This window comes from Rhopalosiphum padi, chromosome 2 (genome assembly GCF_020882245.1).
Source record: "Rhopalosiphum padi isolate XX-2018 chromosome 2, ASM2088224v1, whole genome shotgun sequence".
NCBI lineage: Eukaryota > Metazoa > Arthropoda > Insecta > Hemiptera > Aphididae > Rhopalosiphum > Rhopalosiphum padi.
The window spans coordinates 68,493,272-68,521,022 of record NC_083598.1 but is presented as its reverse complement, the minus strand read 5'-3'; the positions used below and the strand labels follow the sequence as shown (position 1 = coordinate 68,521,022).

Genomic DNA, 27,751 nt, shown 5'->3' with positions numbered 1-27,751 from the left:
AATAATAGTAATACCTCTATGCCTTTATGAAAATATGAAAATATATATTTATTTACCATCAGCTTACTATAATACACAAGTTATTATATTATTATGCTATATACTTATATGCATTCATAATAGTTTGTGTATATTTTTTTCACTATGCTTATATCTTGTATATCTATAATATATTAATATAATTACAATTATCACAGATACAATATGTTACATGAAATATTATTATTCATTATAATAATATTTTATATTGTGTTATATATTTTACAATAGATACAGTTTCAAATGGCAAGATACACAAATAGTGTAGAATGTAGATAGACATTAGACACATAAGAACTTATTATAATATTATAAACCTTATTACTGTTTTTATAATGACAAATTAAGGCACGACTCTTATGTATAATACAATATTGCAATAGTTAAATATTATAATAATTAATTGTACATTTATATTATTTGCTGGCCGTTGCTCGTAAGCATATGAAACTTTACACAAACTTGTAGAAGCATAATATGTAATAAACAATAACCGTTGTTCTTAAAGACTTTTCATAAACAATAAAATAAAAATCTATTGATAATGATAAGGATATTAGAATATTTTAAAAGTCATAAAAATAATAAGTTTAACGTAAGTACTTTCTTTTATAATACTCTTCATCCTATACTGAGCTGTAATATCTAATCTATATTAATCTCAGTATCACAAGTAGGCAATAGGCATTATTCGTTCTTTTGAATATCTTTTATATTTTGGTTGGTCTGTTTGGACAGTAATATTATCTTCGTTCACCAGATCTTTTATTTGTATTATATTTTATAAAAATCATACTCACATTTATATAAAACATTCTATTAATCTGAACTTTCTATCAAACAAAATCAATATAATAGAATTATCAAAGTTTAAGAATAAAAATCAAAAACATTGTTGTATTATATTTACTCGAGTATTTGGATTTAAAATTGTGTTTATTGGAATCTTTCATTGAAATATTGAAGTTTGAAAAAACTTTTAACGTACATAGTATATTGGACTTATACAATATTTATGGTTTAAAAATACAGACTTTTAATTAAATTATCATGTTATTTGTGTACAAATAATCAAATAGATAAAAGTTAGTAACAACCTTCGTATTTAATGAAATCTTGTGATGTATTATGATGTCACGAATTTCATTTTCTCCCTTCCTATCATTTTTTTTTTTGTTTTTTCTGTGTTTAAATATATTCGACCATGTCATCGATCATTTTATAGTATAATATTCCGGCTATCGTACTTAAAATAAGAAACATTTCGGTCCATTTCAAATCGGAACAACTATAAATAGATTATTAAGTAGCATCATATATACATCGTCCTGCCCGAAAATGCCCTACGGACAATTTACAACAAACGCCCGAATACGAACATTTATTAATATATAATAGTACCTAAAGCGTTGGTAGCCAGGTAGATATAAACTACTCTCAAAAACTTTTCTACGACAAATTTTCTATTAACAAACTTGCGTTCAGGTGCAACTCGAACAAGACGGCGGAAATAGATCGGTTAACTGTATTATTAGGTACAGTTTGATAAAGATCACCTTTTACGGTATTCAAAAATAAAGGAAATAAAAAATCGTTGTCGCGAAATCAATAACGGACAGACAAAATATATTCGCCTTATTTTTATTTCTCCCGCATCGGGCGCGCGCAATATTTTGTGTGTGCGCGCTCTCCGCGGACCAAAACAGCCAGCCACACGACCATCGGTTGCCATGACGATAGCGTACAGTCTCTCACTCATTCTCTCTCTCTTCTCTCTCTCCTTTCTCCTCTTTTCTCTCTCACTTCCTCCCTTTCACCCTATGAATCTCTCTCACTCTTTTTCGCTGTCTCCTCTCTATTTATCTCTCTCTTCCTCTTTTTCTCTCCATCCTGCATCTCTCGCAGCTTCCGCGGTGGTCCCGTATGGTCCTGCCCTTCGCTGCTGATCCACACACGCTGCAGTGCACATGTCCCAGCCCGTTCCTGCACGTATACATATATATATCCATCGGAGTTCCTATCGGCGAATAAGCTTATAATTTATGAGAAACTCGTACGCTTTATATGTATAAGAGGTTGGCGGCGACGGGAGTGTATATATTGTGTACGCAATACGCACACACATACATGTATATTATATATAGAACTATAAAGGATCGCGCCGTATGAGTTTCGGATATTTGGAAACTCATAATCCTCTCGACGAACTGAAAACCCGTGTATACGTACAATAACTCACGCGTATAATATACCGCCGCCAAAGTCTTATTCTGGCTACTACAGTATATGTATTGCACATGACGACGCGTCTTTACTCAACGCACTTCGCTAACGTACATAATTATATAATATTATGTTTATCCCACCGAAACGATTATTATATTATAGTATATTACATCGCCCATGTACTTTATAATATTGTTTATCGCGAAATAATATGATAATGTTCGTTTATATTTTGACAAGTATTTGACCCGGAATACGGTGGTTACAGCTGTCAATTTCATATATTATAACCATTAGGTATTCACATATATACATCGGAGCCGTATAATATTCCCACACATATATGTATGTAGGTGCATTATATGTATATGGGCTTGCACCATTATCCTTCGTCACTTTCTAACCACACTACAGTATATAATATAGTAAATATTATACGCCGCCGCCTTTCCCCAGGGAAAATAATCGTCTATCCCGTAAGGATTTCAACACGCGTCCTTCCATCATTCTCGTCGCTGCGTATATAACTATTATATATCTACGCAGCTCCAATTATAGCACCTCCAGAAATTTGGATCGATATATATACGCTTCTATAATATATATAAATCATATATGTGGATTGTGGAGTGTTTATAATTTAGTGAAGTGCATATGAGTCGTATGACAATTGACAGGTTACAGGTACTAGGACTGAGATGAACATGAACCTGTATTATTGGAGAGATAACATGAGATATTTGACAGATATCTTTGACCTAAAATATCTTGTATCCCTACACTTTCGAATACTACGAAAATAAAAGATACAATGTAGAACTGTGCTAAAATGATGTAAGATATTTATACTTTTTCATCAAAAAACGGTTTGATGCTATTTCTGATATATTCAGTTCTTCCTAACTCGTGATGTAATTATTAGTACCTTCTATTTGGGCGTAGTGTTTTCAAAAGTGTAGTAATATAAATTTTTAAAACATGTTTTTAGTATAAATTTTTTTTCGGTGTAATTTTAATATTTTACAACTCCGAAAAAAGTTATAGTCTTCCATAATATTGACATTTTAAATTGATGACATTTCTTTAGAGGTTATCCCTTCGAAAAACCTTTTGTTTCTAAAAACTGACGTTGGCGTTTTCTGGTGAATGGATCTTTTTCTAGAAGGTTTCACAATTCATATAAACGAAATAAAATTAAGTTATCCCTAAAATATGATAAAAATGTTATTTATTTTCATAAGTTCAAAATACCTATGTCCTACCCGATTTATACCTACACGAGTATATTGTACAAACTATTATAATTTATTACACTGGATTTCCTGCAAAGTACTTGCACTTTTCTACCGACGGTAAATATAGAAACACACAACTCCAAAGTGAAAATTCAAATACATAGTATGGTACAATCCATCATTATATGTACACTATACCATAATTTATAGTCTATTGGCTTATCTCATTTATTTATGTACATTATAGAAGTATGAAAAACGAATTAAAAAGATTATTTAAGCTACAAACGATAGTTTTTGGATCAAAAGTTGTATGTGAACCTTTGCCGGAGTGCCTGTATAGCTAATTTTCAATTAGAATCAAATTCTACGCCAAAAAATTTTTTTTCATTAAAGTTTTTGCCATTCTTATTTAGTAAATATGCATTTAAACATACTTTTAATTTACATTACACGTTTTGCTGTTACTAAAAGGTTATGACATCATTCTAAACTTGTGTTTTGAAGTAAAATTATCAACTATATTATTGTCTTTAAATATTCGCCAATCTATAACCTATAACCTATAATTATACGGGAATCCTATTTTTTATTGTGTTTCCCATTCATAACTTTATTCAACTGAGTTGCTGTGATATACGTTCAAGCAGAATTTCCTGAAATATCTATAAAAGCATTAACAATATTGTACTACCATTCTCCACATCGTATCTCTACGAACAAGGATTCTCAGGAGTCACAACAATAAAAAATAAATAAGAGAACATCTTCAATCCGTAGAAGAAGAGCTGAATAACTGATAGTATAAGCTTGTCGACAGTTCGTCCTCGATATAAACACTCGTGCAACACCCGTAAAGCACATATATCTCATTGATCGATGTATTTTTATTTCATTGTACAACAATATAATATATATATAATAAATATTTCTGCTAAATTCTAATACATCTTTTCATCATTGTATATTAATCGTCAAATATAGTAGACTGTAAATGGTGTACGTATGTATATATAATATATTATATGAATTAGCGTGTCGCGAAAATTTAGTAGGAGATGAAGTGTGCCGTAGTATTGTTAAAAAGTGGAAAACCACTGACTTAACTGTTTCACGTTAACAGTTGGATCATTTAAATCTACTATAGCCACTTTTATTTTTTTACTAATTTTGTGTTCACGACGACTACGTTGTCAGTTTGTTTCGTTGAGTAGTCGTTAACAATTTTCGTAGAAGCGCTATGTCGGCATTAGATCGTCGCTGCGGTTTTTCATTACATTCATTTATCGAATATTGAGTTAGAACTTATTACTGAGTATATATTGAATATGCTTTGACGTTTCGATAAATAGTAAATTCACTTAAATTGACAAGTTCAAAACCTCGGTAATATTTTGTCATTTTTGTCAATCGCACATCAGTTACATATTGTTAATTATTTGTTGTTAGGTACCTACCTACTATTGATAATATTTTATCAGACCTTTTGAGAAATGATTTGTTCCAGTATTTGACTTGATACAAAAAGCTAATATACGTAAAACAATTACACGATACATATATCTACGATAATATCCGAATGAAAATTTGGAAAAAGCCTAAGGTATAAAAAATCGTCTAATTTTTGCAAATTTCTGTTGAAATCGTAACACGTAATTTCGCATTAAATTTATTTAGCCATCACGTCCAACTAAAATATAATATTATCATGTTAAGTGTCATAAAAAATATTGAAATGATGGTTTTTTTATCTCCTTGTAATCCTATTGTGTTTACCAAACCAACTCGTCTTGTACATATAATATATTAATACAAAAGCCACTATTATAATATAATATATATAATATAGACGCCGCTCACAAACATCCGCTTTAGACTTATCCAACACGCTATAATGCGTTATTATGTTTAGGACCTTTGTGCGGCGATGTCTCGGCCGTTCGTATAATTAATTCTCCGTCGACACATCCGCTGCATTCGCCCCCTTACACTTTTCCCCAAAAATGGTAGATATATAGGTAGGTAGGTCGACTGGTTGATAGGTAGGTAGGTGGTGGTGACGGCAGTGGCTTACACAACCACATAGTAAGCAACACACACAAATGCGCTCACCACAACCAAAAACACATCCGTGATGTGTGCATAATGTATGTGTAAGGAAATAATCATTAACTGGTGGCGAAGAAAAAAAAAATGCGTCATTCTATTATAACACTAATATTACGTACAAAAAAATTAATTGTGTTACTGTAGAAAAAAAAACAAATAATAATAATAATATTAACTTCAAAAATCGATTATACTCTGAAAATATAAATAACCCATCGGTTTGTATCATATTGGTAATTTCATCGCTATATGATTATGTGTATATACTATATATTATATTATATTTAAATGAGATACAAGTGTATTATAATTTGAAACCGTAGTAATTTTAAAATTCAGCGTTATAATCAAATATATTACAGCAATATTAGCTGTTATTATAGAATATCGCAAATTGACATTTTTATTTTTCTCTGTTTATTTTTATAAATGTGCAAAAAATGTTCAATGACGTTTTAATATACATTATCCAACATGAGTGATTTCCTCAGAAGAACCTACATTATAACGTTGTTTTTTGTATAATATTTAAAAGATATATCAAAAAATAAATCTATAGCACATTACCGAGAAAAAAAAAATTTTATGACTCGCGTATGACTGACAGTTTAGTAGTCTGATTTTTACTTTTTTTTGTTGAAAAATTAATCTTGTACATTCCTTATAAAAATATTAAAAACCATTTAAGAGGACACCATACCCGCATGTGTTGTCTCTGTCTTGCTAACGTACATTATAACAAATTTTCGTTCAGCAGAATACATTTTGTGATGTTAGCTTTAATATTAGAGTAAATTTACCTATTATCAAATTTAAAGGTAATAATATTATCTAGGCAATGACATATACTTTTAATGATATTATTATTTTAAAGTGAGTTACAGCTATGCAAAATATTACAACTTTAAAATGTCCATAACTCACTTTAAAATGATAATATCAATAAAATCATATGTCATTGTCTAGATAATATTCTTAACTTTAAATTTGATAATAGGTAAATTTACTCTAATATTAAAGCTAATATCACAAAATGTATTCTACTGAACGAAAATCCGTTATGATGTACGTTAGTAAGACAGAGACAACACATGCGGGTATGGCGTCCTCTTAAATAAATACAAATATCAATACGGTATACTATCTTATATAAAGAATAAAGACACAGGAAAAAATGATTTACTTTGTATAGAAATTATTTAAGCATGAACTTAAAGCATTAAGCAGCGTATATAAGTTAAGTTTAATGAATATATTTCGTGTCTTTGTTGTTTAAAACTGCGCTTACTAAAAAGTTTATGTCTATACCAGAAAGTTTATAGTATTAAATCTACACATGTTATCTGTAAAGGCCTTTAGAATATTTAGAATTTGATAATATTTATACACCCAAATTATTACGTAGATATTATTTTATTATTTTTAATTTAATGTTTTAATATAATATTATAATATTAATTATAATTTATAGCACTAATATAAACAAATACGATTAAAATTAAATTGATCGTCACCACTCACCGTCCACCAAACATGTTCTGCATAAAAGTTTATCATAAAAATATGGTATATATATATAGATACGTAAACGTCAGAAATATCTTATATTTATATTGCATTATACTATATAATTTTATGGTGTTTTCATAAATATAATGACTGATCAGATACGTTTTATTTTTTTAAATATCAAACGCTATAAAGAAACAAAATGAACAATTATTTGCTTTATTTATTTCTTGTACGGAGTACGAAGGTAAATACATTTTAAATTATATAAGAACTTACGTGAGTATAATATAAAGTAGTATTTGAGTTTTATTATGATTATGGAGAGGATATAATTAAAAATTCACGGTCACCGTCCAACCCCTACCTTCTTGACTTTTAAACGTTTGTTGTCGTGGATTATATATCGTTATTTGTTATACTTATTTAACTATAGAGCTATATATTATAGATATAGCAATATAGCCATCATACTACCACACTAGCTCTATAATACTGGCGATTGACAGTGGAATAACGTCTTAGATCAAGGAGACTATAAATACGTAATATTTATATATATATACAGTATCGAAAGGTTATGCAGTTTATAGCATGACCGGAATTGTATATACCTATGTAGTATATTAGTATATGTTATATATAATAGTTTTCAATTTATCTATGACCAATGACCATATTTACTGATTTCCACAACATTCGAGTAATTGCAGGTCGGCGAGGACGCGCATAAAGCAGACGTTCAATCATAGAATTTTTGTCATTGATTTCTTCATACACCAACCGTACTTACTACTTTACTAGGCATAAGTCTGCTTCTAGTAATTATTATAGCTCCTAATGTGATATAGCCATCCATACTATAAGGAGTACTAAAAGGAAATCAATTTTATCATAGGTACAATTAAGGGCCATTAACTGAGTGCTAGCACGCCGTCAGGGGAGTTTTAGCATCCTTCCAAATGCGAAATTTAATTAAATTTTTAAATTATTCTTCCATATGTCCACATAGACCCAGACATTATTATTTACTGTTTTGAAATGTTTTTATTTTAATTCAAAAAAATGGTAAGTATCTGTAATTATTATAATGTTTTCATTTTCTAGTTTCCTATACTAATATTTTGGATTAGAATAAGTACACAACAGTATAACTGTATAACTGCAGTATATATTATGTAGTATAATTACTAATCCTACTAATTATAGACAAATACAAATTTATAAAATATCGCATTTTTGTTAACTGCGTATAAGTTATCTAATGCAATTTTAGAATCCCCTACAACGTATAAGATTTATGAAACTATGAGACAGCATCAATTCTAGATGTCATACCTATAAATCTATACTTCGATATATCGTATATTAAGACATTTAAAAATTTTAATGAATAATTGATAATTATAAATGTATGTATAAGTATGCAGTAAGGTACTTCACGTAATACCGTTTCCATAACGATAAATTACTAGTAATTATTATTAAGCTTAATAATAATTAATAATCTACTGAAAATATTCCGATCGAAATATTCTAATCAGTGTTTTCTCCCGTTATTTTATAGATACGCTGTACCTATGTATAATACGTATAGGTGTACAATGTTGTACAAAGGCACCTCTGCCTCGCAGCTCGTGAATCGTTATGTTCTCTCGCATTTTCCGAATACACCGCTGTTATTCTCCTTGGCTATCGGACCCGAAACATGACCGTGGGGCGATACGGACTTGTGTGTGGGTGTGTAATACGCTCGCGGCGCACATTCGTTTTGTTTGCCATCTCTCTGCAGGAACGCGTGTACGCGGTGCTCGGTCTGCAGGCGCACGCATGACCACATCCATCAACCCCGTTCCGCGTGTATTTTTTTATCCAGTTTTTATGCGCCTGCAGTATAACGCGGTTACCCTTTTTATACCGTATATATAATATATAGGTTTGTGTGTACATATATATATTATTTTTTTTAATAATAAAAACACCCCCAATCTCGAATAGTGGAAGAATGATAGTGCGGTGGACGGGAGGGTGGCTCGCGAAAGAGTAATGGATGATGCGGCTGTGGTTGTTTGCTTTTTGAACGAGCGACGGCAGCGGTCGAGTTTATCTATAAACCGGCAACAATAATAAATCGCGGCGACCACCACGGTAGCGTCCCTCGTCGTAAATTAGAGACCGTGGCGGGCGACCCCCCCGCTTCAGCGGCGGCGCGGTCTTGTCCAAAGTTTGATAACGTTTTGATAACACAATTATTCGAATACGCGCTGTGTGTATACTTTATAGCAAGGAAATCGATATCTATGCGTATATAATACATAATATATATATATATAAATATTAGGAGTTGATGTTGCTGCCAACTATATACAGTGCGATTCGCAGAGCATGCTCACCCCATTTTTCTTCTCGTACTCACAAATGCAGTTGTTGAAAATCTAATTTTTAAAATGTTTAAATATTATAATAAAAGACTATACAATTTTCAAAATCTATTGTGACAATAACTTCTGTTTTTTAATTGATAACCCTCCGTTTCTACTGTAAATTATTTAATGGTTATTTTTTTCTGAAAATCATAACGACGTATCAATATTAAAATTCGAATGAGTAGTTTATGAGCTATTTAACTTCGTGTTTTAAGGATATTAGGTCCATAATAATGGGTTTGGAAAATGATGGAGACTTTGGTAATTAAAAAATGTAATAATTTTTATTGATTTAACAATATTTATAATTTATAAAAAAATAACGGTCCAAATATAATATAAATATTAGTTCCAATACTACATACCTATATTTTTATTTTTATGTATAAAATATAAAAGTATATGTGTATTTGTGTATGTGCGTGCGTGTATATAGCAGTAATATACAGTATATACATATTATATATTATAGAAATATATAGAGAAAGAATAAGGATAACGCGCGCGGCTAATGGCACGACGTCGATCGCGTGGTATGTACGAAATATCTGTATTGTATATAGAACATATATTATGACGTACGCGTATTTTCGATATTGAATTTTTGAAGCTGTAATACATTATATGAATGTATATATTATTATGTATCGAGCGATCGGCTCGTGTAATAAATTATGTTTTATATATATATATTATACAATGACTACGGCTATATGTAGGTGTAGACGATGGCGAGTATACACGGTAGGCCGATCGGATTAATATAATATTACGTATCTGATATTTACTCATTAGTTATTACTTATTACCTATAATATAATATAAGACGAGCAGACTGAAGTTATAGCTGTCGATGACCCGGTTGATAAAATTTAAAGCGTGGATAAGAGGGTGGGATAGAGAAGAGATAAAAGCTTAGGCATCCAGCCCTCTTAGAATCTTAAAAAATTATAGATGCTATTCCAAAGATATACATTTCTCATTTTTAGTTAATTTATATAAGATATGTAATATAATAGTACCTTGGTATACATTACTTTTTAGGTACAGATTTAGACTAAACATTTAGATTAAGTTTATCTTATGAGTTATTATGACTTACCTAATAAATATTAATTATTAGTTGCATTTCACCAAGTCGTATTCGCAGTAAGTATTGATGACTGCATTTTGAATTATGGCTCGTGCCATGAGTGGCATGGCTACCTTTTACTTAGGTATAAATAAATATACTCTTATCAAAATGAATTAAAATTTTTTTAAAAAAATGGAAAAAAAGATTTAAAAAGAACTTCACGACGTATGACGTATGTAATATGTTATATGTATGTGTACAATGTTCATAAAATAATGATTTATAGATTATATTTTAATGTTTATACTTTTATGTAAAAATAATAAGTATATAGATATTAAATAAATTATGTTTATATTAATACTAAAGTTTTTCGTAATTCGAATCGAATCTTGTTAGATAATTTTCTGAATTAACAAGTTCTTCTTTTATTTTTTTTTTTCATATACAATCATATTATTGACTTAAATAACTTAAAAAGAAGAAGCTTCCAATACAAAACAAACGATATTTTAATTTTGAACGTAAACCTAAATTGTTGTAATACATACATCTTCCCGTCGAAGGCTCTGAGAAGACCTCATTTATCTGTATAAATACATAGATATATGGTAAAAAAAACTCCCGTATCCGACGTCCTAAAAATATAAATTGTGTTCTTAAATACTAAAATCCTAAATACAATATAGATATAATACAAATTTACCCTCGCTGCTGTGAAAAGTAAAAATAAGCACAAATGTTCATATACTACGTGATGGTTTTCAGTTATTCGAGTATTATATCAGTACATTAAATTTATGTTTTGTATTATAAATGAGAAATTGTATTAGTTTTTTTTTTTTGTAAACCATTATAATATACAGCACACGTCTTTATAATATTATACACGTAGATATTTAAAAAAGCCTACACTATATGTTTCGACGGGTTTTTTTTGTACCTGTTTCATATAAACAACTTATTTTTGATCGTTCATGCAAGTATAAATACGTAATTTATGTTTAATAATAAATACGGATTGGCGTTGCGTAGTAGTGCGGTAGCCAGCTTTAAAACTTGTAAAAGTAGAGCTATACCTAATGGCTAATTGAAAACGACGCGTTCGTTATTTTTTCTATGTATACATTCTATATTATTTTGTATATGTACATAAAAAATTATTGTATATTTATATTTCAATAAAATATTTACAAAATCTTCATGTCCCGTAATCAACACTACCGTAGTGTCCGTAGTACCGCAATATTCTATAGGTATTAGCCATTAGGTAGTACTAACTGTAGTAGGTACCTAATAACTATAATAATATTATTATTAGGTATGTTATGATTACGTTGGAATAAAAATGCACCCGTCACCATTATTGTGTTGTACGGTAAATATTATGTTATATGGTCATACTGTAAAAGAAATCGATAGTTGTAACCGGGCGCGCCGCTCGTCCGGAATCTGGTAGGTTACTGGCTTGCTATTAGCACAGATAACCTTATCGTCTCGGTCTGTACGGTCCTCTAACACGTGTTAATAGTTTTAAATATTTTGTTATTCTTGTGAATAAGTTTAATAATATATTAAATTATAAAAACAGTTCTATCAATAAGGCGGTCAGTTATAATGTGTTGATTTGGAAAGCATGAAATTGAATCACTTCCAAAAAGTCTTCATTGGATGGTAAGTCGTTTATATTAACATTAAGTTAGGTAAATTATAAATATAATATAATGTAATCGTATTTTATAATTATATATATCATGTAATATTGTTTTTTATATATAAAATAAACTGAATAAAATATATTTTGCCCATATTTTGAATCAATTTCGAATAACACAATAGTTGTTATCAATTTTAATGTGTAGGTACAAATTTAGTGATAACATAATATATCATAGTGATATACAAAAAAATGTCGTGATTTATTTCTTATTTAATAATTTAATAACTAATTAAACAATCATTATATAGTATGTATCATTTATCAATTATAATATATAAAATAGTTTATTTATCAGTTAAATTCGTTTAAACTACAAAATTCTTTATTCAGTATACCTATATGCACAAATATATACATATATATATAAATTTATTAAAATAACAATATAAAGTAGCTTATTTATTTGAATTTGAATTAATAGGTAATTCTTTTAATTATATTAATGAAAAACTTATTTGGCATATATTATTGATAACAAGTAGGTAATTATGCTAAAAAGTTTAAAATTTGTTTTGTATCTATCTTATGATATTATGCTAGGTATTATGATAATAAAATGAAATTCTGAAATTTAATTGCTGTAGGTACTCTATAGATTTCTTTAATATAGAAAATGTATAGTATTATATTAGTCTGCTCCTTAGTCATTACTCATTAATCATTATAGTTATAACTTAAACTATTAAATAATATATTGTAAGAAATTTAATTAAATAACATTAAATCATTAATTTCTAAAAAAAATATTATTTTATTTTTTAGGTCAATTGTTATTACTGGTGGTCTTTATTCATTTGTCATATCAAAGCGATATGTCGATTCCAAGCGTTATGATAGTATGAAAGCTAGAGAACGTATACGATTATCAAATATAGGAGAATACGATCAGAGTCCAAGAAAGTTCTAATTTCATCTTTGTGAAAAAAATATATAATCATGGCTGGAACTGTACAAATACCACAGAACCTCACTAACTTGCAACAAGTAGAATTAGACATGATGGCTGATATGTATGGACGTATGACAGAAACATGTAGAAAGAAATGCGTCAAGCCAGAACATAAAGCGGGTGAACTGAATAAAGGAGAAAGTGTATGCTTGGATCGATGCATTGTCAAATATTTCCAAATGCACGAGAATGTCGGCAAAAATTTAAGACTTGATTTTAATGCCAATGCCAAATAAGGAAAAATGTATTTACATTTTTTAAGTATAAGATCTAATTGGTTGTAAATGAAATTGAATAGTTGAGCTAGATAAAATGATTTATTTTATATTGTAATGAACTTAATAACAAAATAAAAGTAGATAATATAGTCTTAGATATTATATTAGTCTTTAAATTATCTAAGAGTTATAATAAAGGGATAAAATTTACAATATATTGTTATTCATTTTATGGTAAAACAATTATTATCTAATTGAATTGTTTTAAAATGTTTTATGATGAGGAATATTGGTAATTGTGTTTTATGTATAAATTAATGTCTTAAAATGTATTCTTCTGTTTGTTTTTATTAAAATAACAATACACTAATTGTATTGTAACAAACATCCACTTACAATAATTGTGAAGGCTAACTAATGACATAGATTAAAATTATATGTATACTGGTAAAATCAAATAAGTATTTTTGTGTTTTATAATAGTACTTGGACAAAATGGAAATACAATTTGTTCACATTAACAATGTGTAACAACGCATTATTCAAATTATGATGTGATAACAAGTAAACACATATTGCTATCTTTAATCTGAACTTTATAAACTACTTGTGTTTCAATGTAACTTACAAATAATGAATAAATAAATACTTTACAATGCTTCAAAAAAGAAATTTTCTCTTTGGTATTGAGAATAATATTTAAGTATGTAGTACATAGATACTTATAAACGTTAATTGGTTAATTCCATCTTAATACATAAAGCAAACTTAACATAAACAAAAAAAATCAATTTTATTCTGTCATTTTGAAAATTAGAGTGAAAAGACAATTTAAAGTAAGAACAAGTTCTACAACTCTGAGTAAGTTTTTTATATCTTAATTTAGAAGTAAACAAATTATTTGTTTTTAAATTAAAATATCAAAAAACTTACTTAGGGCTCTAGACAACTCTACTTATAGATAAATATTTACTCCAATACTAAGAATAACAGTTACATGGATTTTTTTATAATATTTAGAATTTACTTTGTGTAGATGTGTAGTTACTAGTTACAGTGATAATTGTTAAGTCTAATATTGATGAAAATATTAATTAAAGAGAATATGAACAAGAACATAATATTATGCTAAAGATAATTATTTTAATTCATACAGAGTAAATCATGGGACTATTCAGATACTAAGTATAAAATAAAGCTCAAATGTTAATGTTTTGGTATGATGGTTTTAAAATGGTATTTAAATTTTTATATTTTATGATAAGATGTGAATAGACATATTCTAAATTATAGGTACCCTGTCAAAATAAATATACTGGTGAATCTGTATACTGAGTTATCTTAAAAATAACCTTGAAATTTAAATGCTTTAAGTTGGGAAGCTTAATTATACAAACAGTCATAAATATATTATTAGTGTAATAAAATAAGATATACATATTATAAGTAGTAACATATTTTGTAATTTTGATCCATTTCATAAGTATTTTTCAGAATTTATAATAATTCTAATGAAAAATTATCAGTCTTTTCGAAAATTGTAATGTAATATTAAAATGTACCTAACATTAAAAAAAATAATTTTAACAATGACTTTTTAAGTAGGTAATTTAGTATTTACTTATATATATTCCAGGATTAAAATTACACACTTATTAAAATAAAATAAAAACTTGCAAAATTCTTTAAAAAAAACATCAAACAACAAACATAATATATTGATGTATAATATTTTATGTAAATATTTTTTATACTTGGGCGATTACTAATTAATACTTTAAAAAATAATTTGTCAACATTACGATATTATTATGATTATTTCTATATTAACGCGCTTAATTTAAGCATTTATAGAATATATATATGTATTATAGAAATAAAAATCATAACTTTGGAATTCGAATGCAATGACAATAAACAACAAAAGTATTTTATAGTTTATTATTATTCAAAACGTATAGTCGAGCTTAAAAAAACTTTTTTTAGGTAGTATAAACACTAGTCAAACGCAATCCCTGGAGAAACGTTAAAAGTTTAGTCCCCTTCGCCGTTCCAGTCACTTTTAAACATCGATGTTGCCGTTTTTTTTTTTAAACGTTTCCTCAAAACATCACAGATCTGTCCCGTCCACCAGCTACGCGTTTCCATTTTGGTCAATTTACCCGGACATTACCTATTTTTCTTTTTCACGGTTGATTTGTTTTACGATTTTTTTTTTTTTTATTAGATAGCGAACAATTTTGAACTACATTAAAGGTTTCAAAGTTCGACTCTAAAAAAAAAAAGACCTAATTGATGCTGTGTAAATTTCCGTGTGTCTATCTCTTATATTGTCCTTTAAAGAATAACCAAAACCAACCGATCGTTTAGAATTATTACAGCTGTATAATCTGCTGCTTTTTTCCATTCTGTTTAATTAAAATTATGGTCCAAATTCGAATGGTTATTAGTTCCATGCGTATAATAATATTCTAGTGTATACTATATAAAAGTCGTTGCGTTTAAATACAATTACTTCGCGTAACAGACATTTCCCTAATGACCATAGACATTAATTTCTTATTTAAGATGTACGCGTTACTCTACAGAAGAAAAAATATATATATATAGAGAGAGAGAGAAGAATAAGAAGAAAGTTCACTCGGTTTTCGCATAATAAAATGTTCATTAAGATGCTAATGAATGGATGGAAATAATTAAATTCAGCAGAGGCAAAATAAATATAATTATATATATATATATATATATATATATATATATATATATAGTAGCTACTGCTTACCTATGAAGTATATAATAGTAGGGTTACATATATATATATATATACACATAATATTATACATAGATTTACCTCGACTTGCACTTACCGGCACGTTCTTTTTATATTATTATTTTTTTTTCGAAGAAACTGCTTCAAACAAAGTTCGATGTAAAGCCTCTATATCATTGCTGACTGTTGTGTACATGAAAAAACTTAAATTGCTGCCATCCGATATAAAATATATTATTATTATTATTGTTTTAATCTATTCAATACTCTATATTAATGCATAGAAATGATAGCATTTTGTAGAAACCTATGCATATTTATATTGGTATTATATACCTAACCTAACCCATATCTATATAAATATTTTAGTTGTACGTCATTACGAAGAACTGTCATCCATCGATAGCTTCACGGACATGCTGCACTTTTGGTCTGTTCTGTAGCTATAGCTATATATAGCGTATATTATCGTTATTGTTCATATCTGTCGTACGTATATTTTAATATTAAATTTAGTTATGTCATTTACTCATTTTAAATGAAATGATTTATTACCGACGCGCAGTAGACCACTCAAAGGGCATGTAATAAAATATTATTGTATTCTTTAAGTCTATGGCAATATTGGTCACTGACTTCTACGGTGTATAATCAGTGGTGACCCAAGACACGGGCGAACCGGTCGAAAGCACATTTGAAAGTGCTCAATAAATTCAAAGTTGTAAAAACTTATGAATTTTTTGTATAACTAAAAAAATTTTAAATAATAGCAGTGTGTTAGGTAATACATTCATCTACAATAATAAATTGTGTAAAACAATAAAAATGTTATAAAATCTATATTTTTAAGGGTGTCTTTTAAAAATTTGGCCGTGGCGTCATAATATCCCGGGCCGGCACTGTGTATAATGTATATAATAATACTTACCTATAATATTATAATAATTATTGTAAAAACGCTGTTGGTGTGTCGGACCGCATCGTTACTACCTGTATATCCATTGGTCAGCTTAATATAGTATAGGTAGGTACTCGGTTTTACATAATATATTAGAAGAGTTTCCGATTTTTCGTTTGATGAACAATTCTTTCTATTCTACAATTAGTTATTATTGCTGTAGTAAATTATCGTCATCGATTATCATGCTCGCGCACATATATAGGTAATAATATATATACGACGTTATATAATACCTATATATATATATATATGCAAATAACAATACAATTATTACCACACTTTAGATGAGATCGACAAAGGAGGCGACTGATCGTTGTCGTAGGTATGATATTATCATATACAACGCACGCGACTATCATATTATTTATAATTCTATATAAATGCATGGAAAATCATAGCGGAAATAATCGAAATTTGTTTTGATTTCCGCCGTCGTCGTCGTAACGGTGTGCGCGTGTGCCGACAGTTTTGCACACGGAAAAAATAAACTTCCGACGTGTAATTTAATAATATATATGTGGATGTGTGCGCGTGTGTCGTCGTCGACTATCGAATCCCAATACCTACCTTATATATTATGTTATATATATTACTATATCAAATCGTATCGCGATCGTTCAATTACACATGAACGTCCTTTTCCCGGGGATTCTTCGCTATGGCCCAAAATGTAATACAGGATGTATGATACTACATTGCTACAGTCTGCAGCAGAAATATGAGTATACCTATAGCACAAGTTAAAGTCTACAAGTATTTATTGCTTTTATAATATTGACGAATGACGCAATTATGTCGAGAATGGAATGTCGGAATTGAAAAGTTATTTGATATGTCAATGTCATATTATGTATATGTCCCCATTATCTATGCACAGGATAAGTAGGTATTTCAGTAGCAAAATATCTAATTCGCGTGTGAGTGAGTATGTGTGACACCGCGTGCGCATATTCCCAACTGATGTCAATTTTATAATTTCAAATTTGTATATTATTGGCGCGGTGGTAAGAAGAAAAAAAAGAATATTTCCTGCCATATCACAGTTGACGATCAAATCGACTAAAAACCTTAAATCTAGATAAAAGAAAAATGTATACAAGAGGACCACCCGCATCAATCCGATCACCGATTACATCAATTACAGTCAATACAATTCTAGTTTAAGGGAAAGGGCCGTGAGATTCTTAAAAATTTACAAGGGGACAGCGTAGAACAAAAAAAAAGGTTTGGAGTCACTGATCCAAGGCTGTATTATATATATAGTCGTGCGCACAGAACAGCCGGTGTACCTGTAAATATGACGTGGGAATTCAGTGCACGCGGCGTTTCTCCTTTTTTCCATATAATTCACCGTCGCGACTTTGCATATACATATTATAGTTATACCTGCCTGACCCGCGGCCGTGAATATACTGCACCTGTCCCACGCACAAGCACAAACTTAACCCTCTCTCGCCGCCGCGTCCGAACAAAGTCCGCGGAGGTTATTTTATTTTTATTCGCGGGCGCGCGAGTGTGTGATGTGCGAGTGTGCGCGCTCAATTGACTGCGCCTGCCGTTCCCCGGGGAAATCAGGTGCCGCGAAATGAGGTAAATGAGATTACGGACCGCGAGGTAGGGAGATGGACGAAAATCGTGTGTGTGCAGAGTTTTCCAGAATTCCTTTCGGGCAAATGGTACCTATTTATATATATATATATATATTGCTCCACACGTTCGTATGCGTATGTACGATAATATATATATATATATAGTATATATCGTTATGGCCGCCGACGCAGTTTAATTGTTTTCCTATGCGATATAATATTTTCTTTTTCATTCATTCGGCTAAATCGATTTTTGAAACGACCAAACGATGTGAGATTATCATGTGTACTGCAGGAGGAGCACAACACACGTGTATATATATATACCTACTTTATACTTACAATAATGCTGTAGTCGCGTCGAATAAAAAAAGGCCTCATGTCGATAAACTCGATTTCACGTAATGCCTGTCTACGAGGTCTTTCAAAATATAGTGTGTGATAAAATCTTTGCCTATGTATGTAAATTTATTTCTTGTGTGAACCCCGATCAAAATAATAAATTGAGCCTCGTGACATTTGAACGATCTTTCCGTATACCCAGTGATTCACCAAACATGCTCCAACTTGAATTCTCTTTTAAAAATCACTATTCAAATTTTGATTTTTGGAATTTTAAGTATTCTTAAGGACCAAATTTTCAATTACTTATTTTTTTATATATACTGTTAAGAAGTATCTTGATGTGACGATTCGACATTTATTTCTTAAATAAAGTGTTGATAAGCAGATATTTTATTAAATTTTAATTTATTTAAACCAAACGACAAGTAATTTTTAAGTTAGTAAAAATGTTAAATTTAATATGAGAATTTTTAAAAATGATTTTGATGGAATTTAAGAATGGAAATTGTTGTTAACCTCTCCCCCTGAAATTATTTTCTATATACGCCACTGGTATAATCATGTATATACCTGCATTATATAGGTACATATCTACTATGATTGATCTCAAACGAATTTCAACTCGAGTACACCGCATAGACTTATTAAGATCTTTTATTTATAATTGTATATGAGATACATTCTATATATGATGATGAAACCAAACAACACTGCTCGTGATTTCGTGTACATTATTTACTATTTTATAAATGGAATCGATTTGGAAAGCTGATGTATGTATACAGTGCCTCGAAACGTGTGTTATAGAACGCACATATTATATAGTTATGACGGATTAACACTTTATTAGCACTTTATGTTTCCCTGAGAGCACACCCGGTCAAATGTCGGTTCAAATTTATTGCCGTTTGCGTGATTCGATGTCGTTATTACATAGTGTAGATATTAATGGTTTATATTTTTCGCAGGAATGGCAAATGTCACGTGTTCAGAAAATGAATTTCAATGCAGAAACGGACACTGTATAGCGCTCCACTGGCAATGTGATAACGAAGCAGATTGCAAAGACGGCAGCGACGAAGACCCAAAAATATGCCGTAAGTGTCCCCCCAAACTCGCCATTAATCGAATATAATAATATAATATTGTAGTATTGTGTACATTTAAATAATATTGTACAACACCGATGACGATAATATTTATCGACGATTATTAGATAATGTAAGCAGTATGCATTTAATGTTTAGACAGTAAAAATACTGAGTCCATCTTTACACACAAACAACTCATTCCAATTATTATATTCTAGACGGGAAAAAAAACAAAATATATATGCTGACAAAAATCTAGGTTGCTCTGTCGTATAACATTCCGTAATATTATCGTTGATTATATATCAATTATAAATTGCCATTTATAATCAACGCTTCTGTATATAAATTAAATTATTATGTATATCGTTCAAATCTACATAAAACCAATTTAACTTTTAAATGTATATATACAACTTTACTATGCATTCGTCTCTTAAATTCGTTCAACTCAGTATAGGCAATAATTGTGTACATTGGTATTTTTGGTCTAAACCTCACTTATTGTCACAGAGTTTTTTTCTCATCGGTTAACATTTAAAACTGATAAACCTTAAATTTCTATGCTTTTATTTTTTTTTGTAGTTTTTTCAAAAATGGCTAGGAAATACTTAAAACTACCTGTTACATCAGGTTTATATGTTTAATAAAAAATAATAATATAATCCATTTCTTGTATACAAAAATGTAATTTGTAATGCCCTTAAAAAGTTTTACTGAAATAACATATCAATTTACAATAAATAAATTACGTATAAACCACAAAAGTTCAAAACAACATGAATCTCGTATTATAATATAGTATATTTTATAATTGTGAAATGTAAAGTTTGAATTTCAAATGAGATGACGTATTAATAAATAAATAAAATGAGGTATACAAATTATTTTAAATGCAAATAAATCTATTTAAAAATAATATATTCTATTTCAACGCCGTATAGGATCCAAACGAATACCTAATATATACACGGTTCATTTAATTGGAATGTCAGTCTACTCGTGTATATGTAATTGCCATAATATTGGTAAAAAAGTAATAGGATTTTTGATAAAAAAAAAAAAAAAAAAAAAAAAAACATAAATTTTACTCTTTTTTTGCATCGTATACAAAATTGAAAATACGATATTTACACGGACTGTTACATTGTTATACAACCAGTAAAGTCGTGTGAGTGAATTTTTAAATTGAGTTGGTTGGCTTATTATTATACGTGCATAAAGTATAATACATATTAGACAATATAGTAGTCAATATAGCTATAGGTTGTAATATATTTCCATTTACAATAAGTTTTTTTACTATATACTTTATAGACTTCTTATAATCTATTTAGTTGAATATTTCGTATTTTATATTTCTTTGTTTCATTTGCTAATAGTTACTATTGATCACTATAATATAATCATTACTGATTGGCATGACATAATATTATAATTATGCTATATAGGTAACTTAAATTAAATTAAATTAAATATTTTTCCTATAACTTCGTTCTTATTTTTGAATTTAAAAATAATTGTATACTTACTAGTTACTTCTAATTATTGAATATTATCTGGATGTTAAACTAAATATTAGAATATTATATTACATTTTTGAGTACCAAAAAAATAAATAACAATCTTTTGAAATAACTTTTTTTTCTAAAAATGTATATCTTTTTTCATTGAAATACCTAACGTTTATTTTATGCGATGAAAAATCCATTAAGCCTGTTTTTTTTATATATTTTACCGTATTTTGTTGATATTTTTCGGAGATATAAATTTCTAACGTTAATCACAAAAATATTAAATAACAACCGGGTGAATACATGTTTGATTACAATTATTATTATTATTTTTTAATTTTCTATTGAAAACAGTCCATAGGTTTAATATTTTGTTACCAATTCTATCGTAAAACGTTCTTTTCACCATGTAATATGTACTTCCTTTTACTCATATTTAAAACAATATTGTATTTAATTTATTTTGATTGTTTATTGTAGTTATATTTTTCACTAAACCATTTATAAATGTGCAAACGTTATTATTATTTATATATTATATACAAAAGTATTTTTATATTTCCCCAAAAACATTTTTATGATTTAAAACTATTGTAGTTTGTCACTCCAGACACGATTTTCATCGCAATGGTTGATGAAATGAAGGCAGGTTTTATTTACTTTTATTTTTATATGTTATTCTCAAAACGTCCTTCACTCCCGTTCGTGACTGTATATGACAACTGTATAAGAAGGAATCAAATGTTTTGAAGAGGACCTTACTACTTGAAAACATTAAGTTATTTTTTTCCTTGTGCTTACACATTGCTTTATTTTACAACTGAAACCTAATACGAAAATTTCCTATTGTTGTTCTCAACAACGATATAAGTATTGCAAATAAAAGCTTTACAAAAATAAAACGTTTTCTTATGAACGGTCAGGTTATTGATATTATTTTTGTTTCTCAATTTTCCACCTAGCATGACGTTTTGACATTGATTACAGGAAAGCTTATTATTCAATTTCATTCTACTACTTGAGTGTAAAGTTGTATTTAACTAAGGCATACATGATTATAACAAAATATACGTAGTTAGTAGTTAATTTAATGGGTCACATTAATTATATTATCAAATTATATCAAATTTATTTTGCCCTTGTGTATAAATAACTATTCCAAACATTTTTCACGTACCTGGTTAGGTTAGATCTTAGATCCTGGTTAGGTTTAGTCCTTAGACCTTGAACTGAAATGTCAAACTCTAAATTGTAAACATGTATGTATAAGCATCGTCTTATTTTTTAATTTAGATCTCAATTCAATACATTATTTTACATAGGTACCTAAATGTCATCTAAAAAAATTCTCATCAATAGTAATTTTAGAAGCAATATGATTATCAAAATTCCATTAAAATAACAACACAAAAATAGGGTATTATGAAATTTATTTATATATTTAGTATATATTATATACTCGAAAAAATGGCATTTTTGTTTACTTTTAATATTCGTAAGCAGGAACTAAAGAATAACTGTAATTTTACTATTTTATTTTTCGTACCCAATGCTGGTACTCACAAGTCAAAACGCGTTGCGCCCTAGCTGCTGCAACAACCAACCTCCACATTCCTTGATCACAGTTGTATGCGTGAAGTAACCACAATATCTCGACAAACAGAGTACAGATATATTCACTACATTTATAGTATAAAAAATATGTACATGTACTAGTAAATAAAACAATAAATTATTCCTCGTTTGCTCAAAAAACGTAGAATTTATTATACTACTTGCTTTTCAAATTAAATTTTTTACGATGTTTGCCGTTCATACAATTCCATAGATAAGACATATTATTTTTCATATATATAATTTCTGTTATAATAAATCTTTATTACCTAACAAAGGTAAAGTTTAAAAACGGCATTATTATTTATTATTAAGCCTTAAGTTTTTTTAATTTAATAGTTGTAAATATGATGATTATTATCTTCTAAGCATAAAATGCAGGAATAATAGTGTAAACGATAAACTTTTTTAATTTGTTATCTTTGTTCTTACTTTTTACAATATAAGTACAGGGGATTGTTTAAATCAGATGATAAATTATGTACAGTTTATTTATCTCAGACAATATTCGTCATATTTGTTTGATTTCAAAAATATATTGCGGTTAAGATATAATATAAATTTTATTCTTTCCAATTTTTAATAATAATAAAAAAAAAGTTTTTTCGTAAATTATTTATAAAATTGTTGGGTTTAATAGTATATAGACCGTTTGCACTGTTTTAAAGCCACGTTTGTTGTTGGTGGATAGATCTGTTTGATGGTAAATCGTTTAAAATATTTAGATACCTATATTTACTACGTATAGGTCAGAAACTACGAATTATACTTAACATCATACAATAAGACGTTTAACAATCAATCGATTTCTTTAAAACTCCAATACGAACCCGGATTAAGTTTTTGATAGTTTCCAGATTATTACTGATGTACTAAAAAATACTTTTTACAGTGAGGAAACATGTATGAACGTATAATTACATATAAAAAACAATTCGATTTGGTCTAACTTCTATGTCCCTTTTCCTTAAGTCTAAAAAATACATCGGCCGACTACTGTATATATAATGTCTTGTATAGAAATACTAAATATACACAATCGTATAACGCCTACATATTATATATAATTTGATCATTTTATTAAATAAGATTATATATTTGTTTTGAACCATATGAATGTATTTATGTCATCACATGTACCTTCTCGTTTAATAATATATAATAAATATTTATAAAAACACCTTTGTACACAATACTAAATCAAAGTAACACAATAACACACACAAGCATGACACACAGTATTATAGATGTATGTAAATCATTTGAAAATAATATCATATAATGGAGTAGTTATTGAATCATCATTGGCGTCCATCATTTAACATCATTATTTGCATGAATCTGTACGAACGTATTGTTGTGTTGTGATTTCAGAAAAACGAGTATGCAACACGGATGAGTTCACTTGCCGTAAAGCCAAAGGCGAGTGCATTCCGCTGACATGGATGTGTGACGGCAATCCCGACTGTTCGGATGGCTCGGACGAGAAGGAGTGCAGTAAGCGACGAAACGATAACTTTTTGATTTTTTTCCCCCCATTCTTCTCCCTTCAAATATGACGATTCGTTTATACATACCATCACATTCATACCTGCCTATTTAATATATATCATCATTATATTTATATTTAATTTTGTTATTATTCTTACGTATATTTTATAATATCAATTTTTCTTGGTGTCGGTTGGATACAATTCTCTTCTTAATATCTTTGACTTTAATATCCGCTAATTATCAATTTAATATCATAATAAATTATTTTTGAGCCCCTACACATATATATTTTTTTTACTTACAAATATATATGTAAAGTGTATAATACAACCGCCGTAGCTAATCGCTTGTTGTTGTTTTTTGTTTTTTAACATTATTTCTGTCTACTGTAGACGAAACATGTAGAGACGATGAGTTTACGTGTGGCAACGGAAAGTGTATTCAAAAGATTTGGGTGTGCGACAGAGACGACGATTGTCAAGACGGCACAGATGAGCTCAACTGTCCCAACATCACCTGTTCCGAGTCCGAATTCGCGTGCGTCAAAGACAACACTTGCATCACGTTGAACTGGCGTTGCGATGGCGACTTCGATTGTACCGACCAAACTGACGAAATCGTAAGTGATGAACTGATCATTGTTGAGTACATTTATTATATAGTTGCCTAAAAAAATAATTTCTCGAGACAATTAATGGTTTTGTGAGTAGATACTATTCTGGAGCCATGTACCTTATCAGTTATCGAGGTATAAAAACAATTTATAAAATGTATAATATTATTATTATACGACGATAATTTTATAGTGTTCATTGCATCCTATCGCGTATCGATACATAAATTTGCCACATGTAAAGCTTGATGTGCATTTAACTTTTAGTAGGACCAAAGAAACTATAATGTGACCGTATGAGTATATAAGTACATAGTTAAAAATCACACGATATATTCATTAACTAAATCGTTATATAATTATTATATAGGTTTGTTATTATTTTTTTATTTTTGGGAATTTGACTTTTTTGGAAACTATTATTGTTATCGTCGAAATATAACAATAATTATCGCCATAAATATAAAAATTATCTTTATTGAAATCGTTAAACAATTTATACATTTTCATTTTTCATTTTATTTTTTTCCTACCTATTATTGTGAGTTGCTTTAAAAACTGTAAAAAAATATTAAGTGACACGGGAGTCCGTTTTAATATTTATTACAACGGGAAACAACAATTATTATGATGGAACAAAATTAATAATTTGTATTCATTGTTATTTTTAAAGCCTAAAAACAATTTTTTCGAGAATATTACAACCAGCTTTACTCATATACATATTATAAAGGAAAATAGGAAATTATATACTATATTAACAAAAGCAAACGCAATTGTTATGCTTATTTGAATGTTTATTAACATTATGAAAATTCTACGTATACATTTAGGATTTTTACATTTTCGTTATAATAATTTCCGACCGCAAGTTCAAAGAATTCAACGCCCAAGTTCTCATCATATTTGAAATCATTGAGACTTGAAGTAGGCTCTTTTCTTTTGATGTATGCATAAGTTCTAATGAGCGTGAATGCGAGAGTTCAAATTTCAAAGATCGTGCAATAATTATTTCTCAAAAACGGTTCCTATTAATATAGACATTTCACATTTTGTACACGAGAAATGGAATGGCAAGTAGTTCACACAACAATAACTATTGACTAAAATCACATATTTAGTAAATTATATTACGGCTGTATGACGAGTATTTTACATCATTGTTCATTACTTAATAATTTACACCAATCACGATAACAACAATTTTGATTTACAAAACGTTTAATGATATAATAGAATATGCTGTTAAAATATTGTAAGTACGTTCATATAAATTTCAAAAATACGTAACCATCGTGGTAAAACGGTGTTCTGGATAGGCTAATTCGCTACACCAGTGTCGTGGATGCATCATTCGGTATCCTACAATAAATATAATGATTTAATAATATAATATATTATAATACATTAATACACGCATATTACGAGTAGATACCTTTAGCTGAAATCCCATGAAAAATTATGAAATACCCAAAAATTATTGCACTTCTCTGACGACTACGGTGTAGATATGCATAGAATGAAATTAGATTATTTTAACCACGAACTATTATTGCCATGATACATATTTAATATTTAAGTAATTATACATTATCATAAATCATAATAATATTTTTATACACAATCATTCGCAATATCTTAAACATTAATAATTCGAAAAAACATATGAGTTCCTCGGTGATTTTCTTGTTTTAACTAGTCATCTTAAAAATAAATAATGTAAGACTTCAACAATTTGTGTTTTACTATATGGTTTAATTTAATTAAATAAATCATTTATCTTAACATAGTTTATACGTTTGTATTTTATTTATATATATGTACGGAATCATGTGTATAGCGAACCATTGAAATAGATTGTGAATACAATTCAATAAAAAATGTTCTATGATTATCGATCAATAATTTATATAATAACTTAAATAACTTAAGTATATTATACATTTTTATGTAAATTATAATAATCTTTAATTAATTATAATTTTCAATTTTTTATTTAGAAATATTGGTAAGTTAAACTTTGACGAACTTTGGACAAAATAATTGATATTTAATTTAATACTTTTTAGTAAACATTCATCGACCTAAAAAATATTTATTTTATTATAAGTTGCAGTGTTGGAGTGGGAGGTTAATTTATTTAATCTCTGGGAGTAAAGTTTAAACATTGAACAATATTATATACATATATATTATATATACGTTTGTCGATCCAATTCGGATTCGAGGTTCAAAGCAACTTTGAAAGGTTTTC

At 28.6% G+C, this 27,751-nt stretch overlaps 3 protein-coding genes across 6 annotated transcripts in view; all 3 read left to right on the top strand.

Moving 5' to 3' along the window:
• LOC132919807 (low-density lipoprotein receptor-like) overlaps positions 1 to 27,751 on the top strand; it is a 77,889-nt gene that overhangs the window by 38,075 nt on the left and 12,063 nt on the right. For 3 of the 4 annotated variants that reach the window (XM_060981676.1, XM_060981674.1, XM_060981675.1), the window contains exons 3-5: positions 20,140 to 20,268; positions 24,765 to 24,887; positions 25,277 to 25,503. In XM_060981676.1, coding sequence (XP_060837659.1) covers positions 20,140 to 20,268; positions 24,765 to 24,887; positions 25,277 to 25,503 — 479 coding nt within the window. The remainder of the gene's footprint in view (positions 1 to 20,139; positions 20,269 to 24,764; positions 24,888 to 25,276; positions 25,504 to 27,751) is intronic. The other variant, XM_060981677.1, reaches the window with a different exon arrangement.
• On the top strand, positions 12,089 to 13,387 carry LOC132919810 (uncharacterized). Its single transcript, XM_060981680.1, has 2 exons — positions 12,089 to 12,293; positions 13,102 to 13,387. The coding sequence occupies exons 1-2, from the start codon at positions 12,256 to 12,258 to the stop codon at positions 13,244 to 13,246; spliced, it is 183 nt and encodes a 60-aa protein (XP_060837663.1). The 5' UTR covers positions 12,089 to 12,255; the 3' UTR covers positions 13,247 to 13,387.
• Positions 13,276 to 13,721, top strand: LOC132919809 (mitochondrial import inner membrane translocase subunit Tim10). The gene has a single exon (XM_060981679.1). The coding sequence runs from the start codon at positions 13,276 to 13,278 to the stop codon at positions 13,522 to 13,524; it is 249 nt and encodes an 82-aa protein (XP_060837662.1). The 3' UTR covers positions 13,525 to 13,721.

What these genes read in the sequence shown, in the direction of transcription:
- LOC132919809 (XM_060981679.1), top strand. Translation starts at nt 13,276, where the DNA reads ATGGCTGGAACTGTACAAATACCACAGAACCTCACTAACTTGCAACAA.
- LOC132919810 (XM_060981680.1), top strand. Translation starts at nt 12,256, where the DNA reads ATGAAATTGAATCACTTCCAAAAAGTCTTCATTGGATG. An exon ending in CAAAAAGTCTTCATTGGATG is followed by an intron (nt 12,294 to 13,101) that starts GTAAGTCGTTTA and finishes TTTATTTTTTAG; the next exon opens with GTCAATTGTTATTACTGGTG.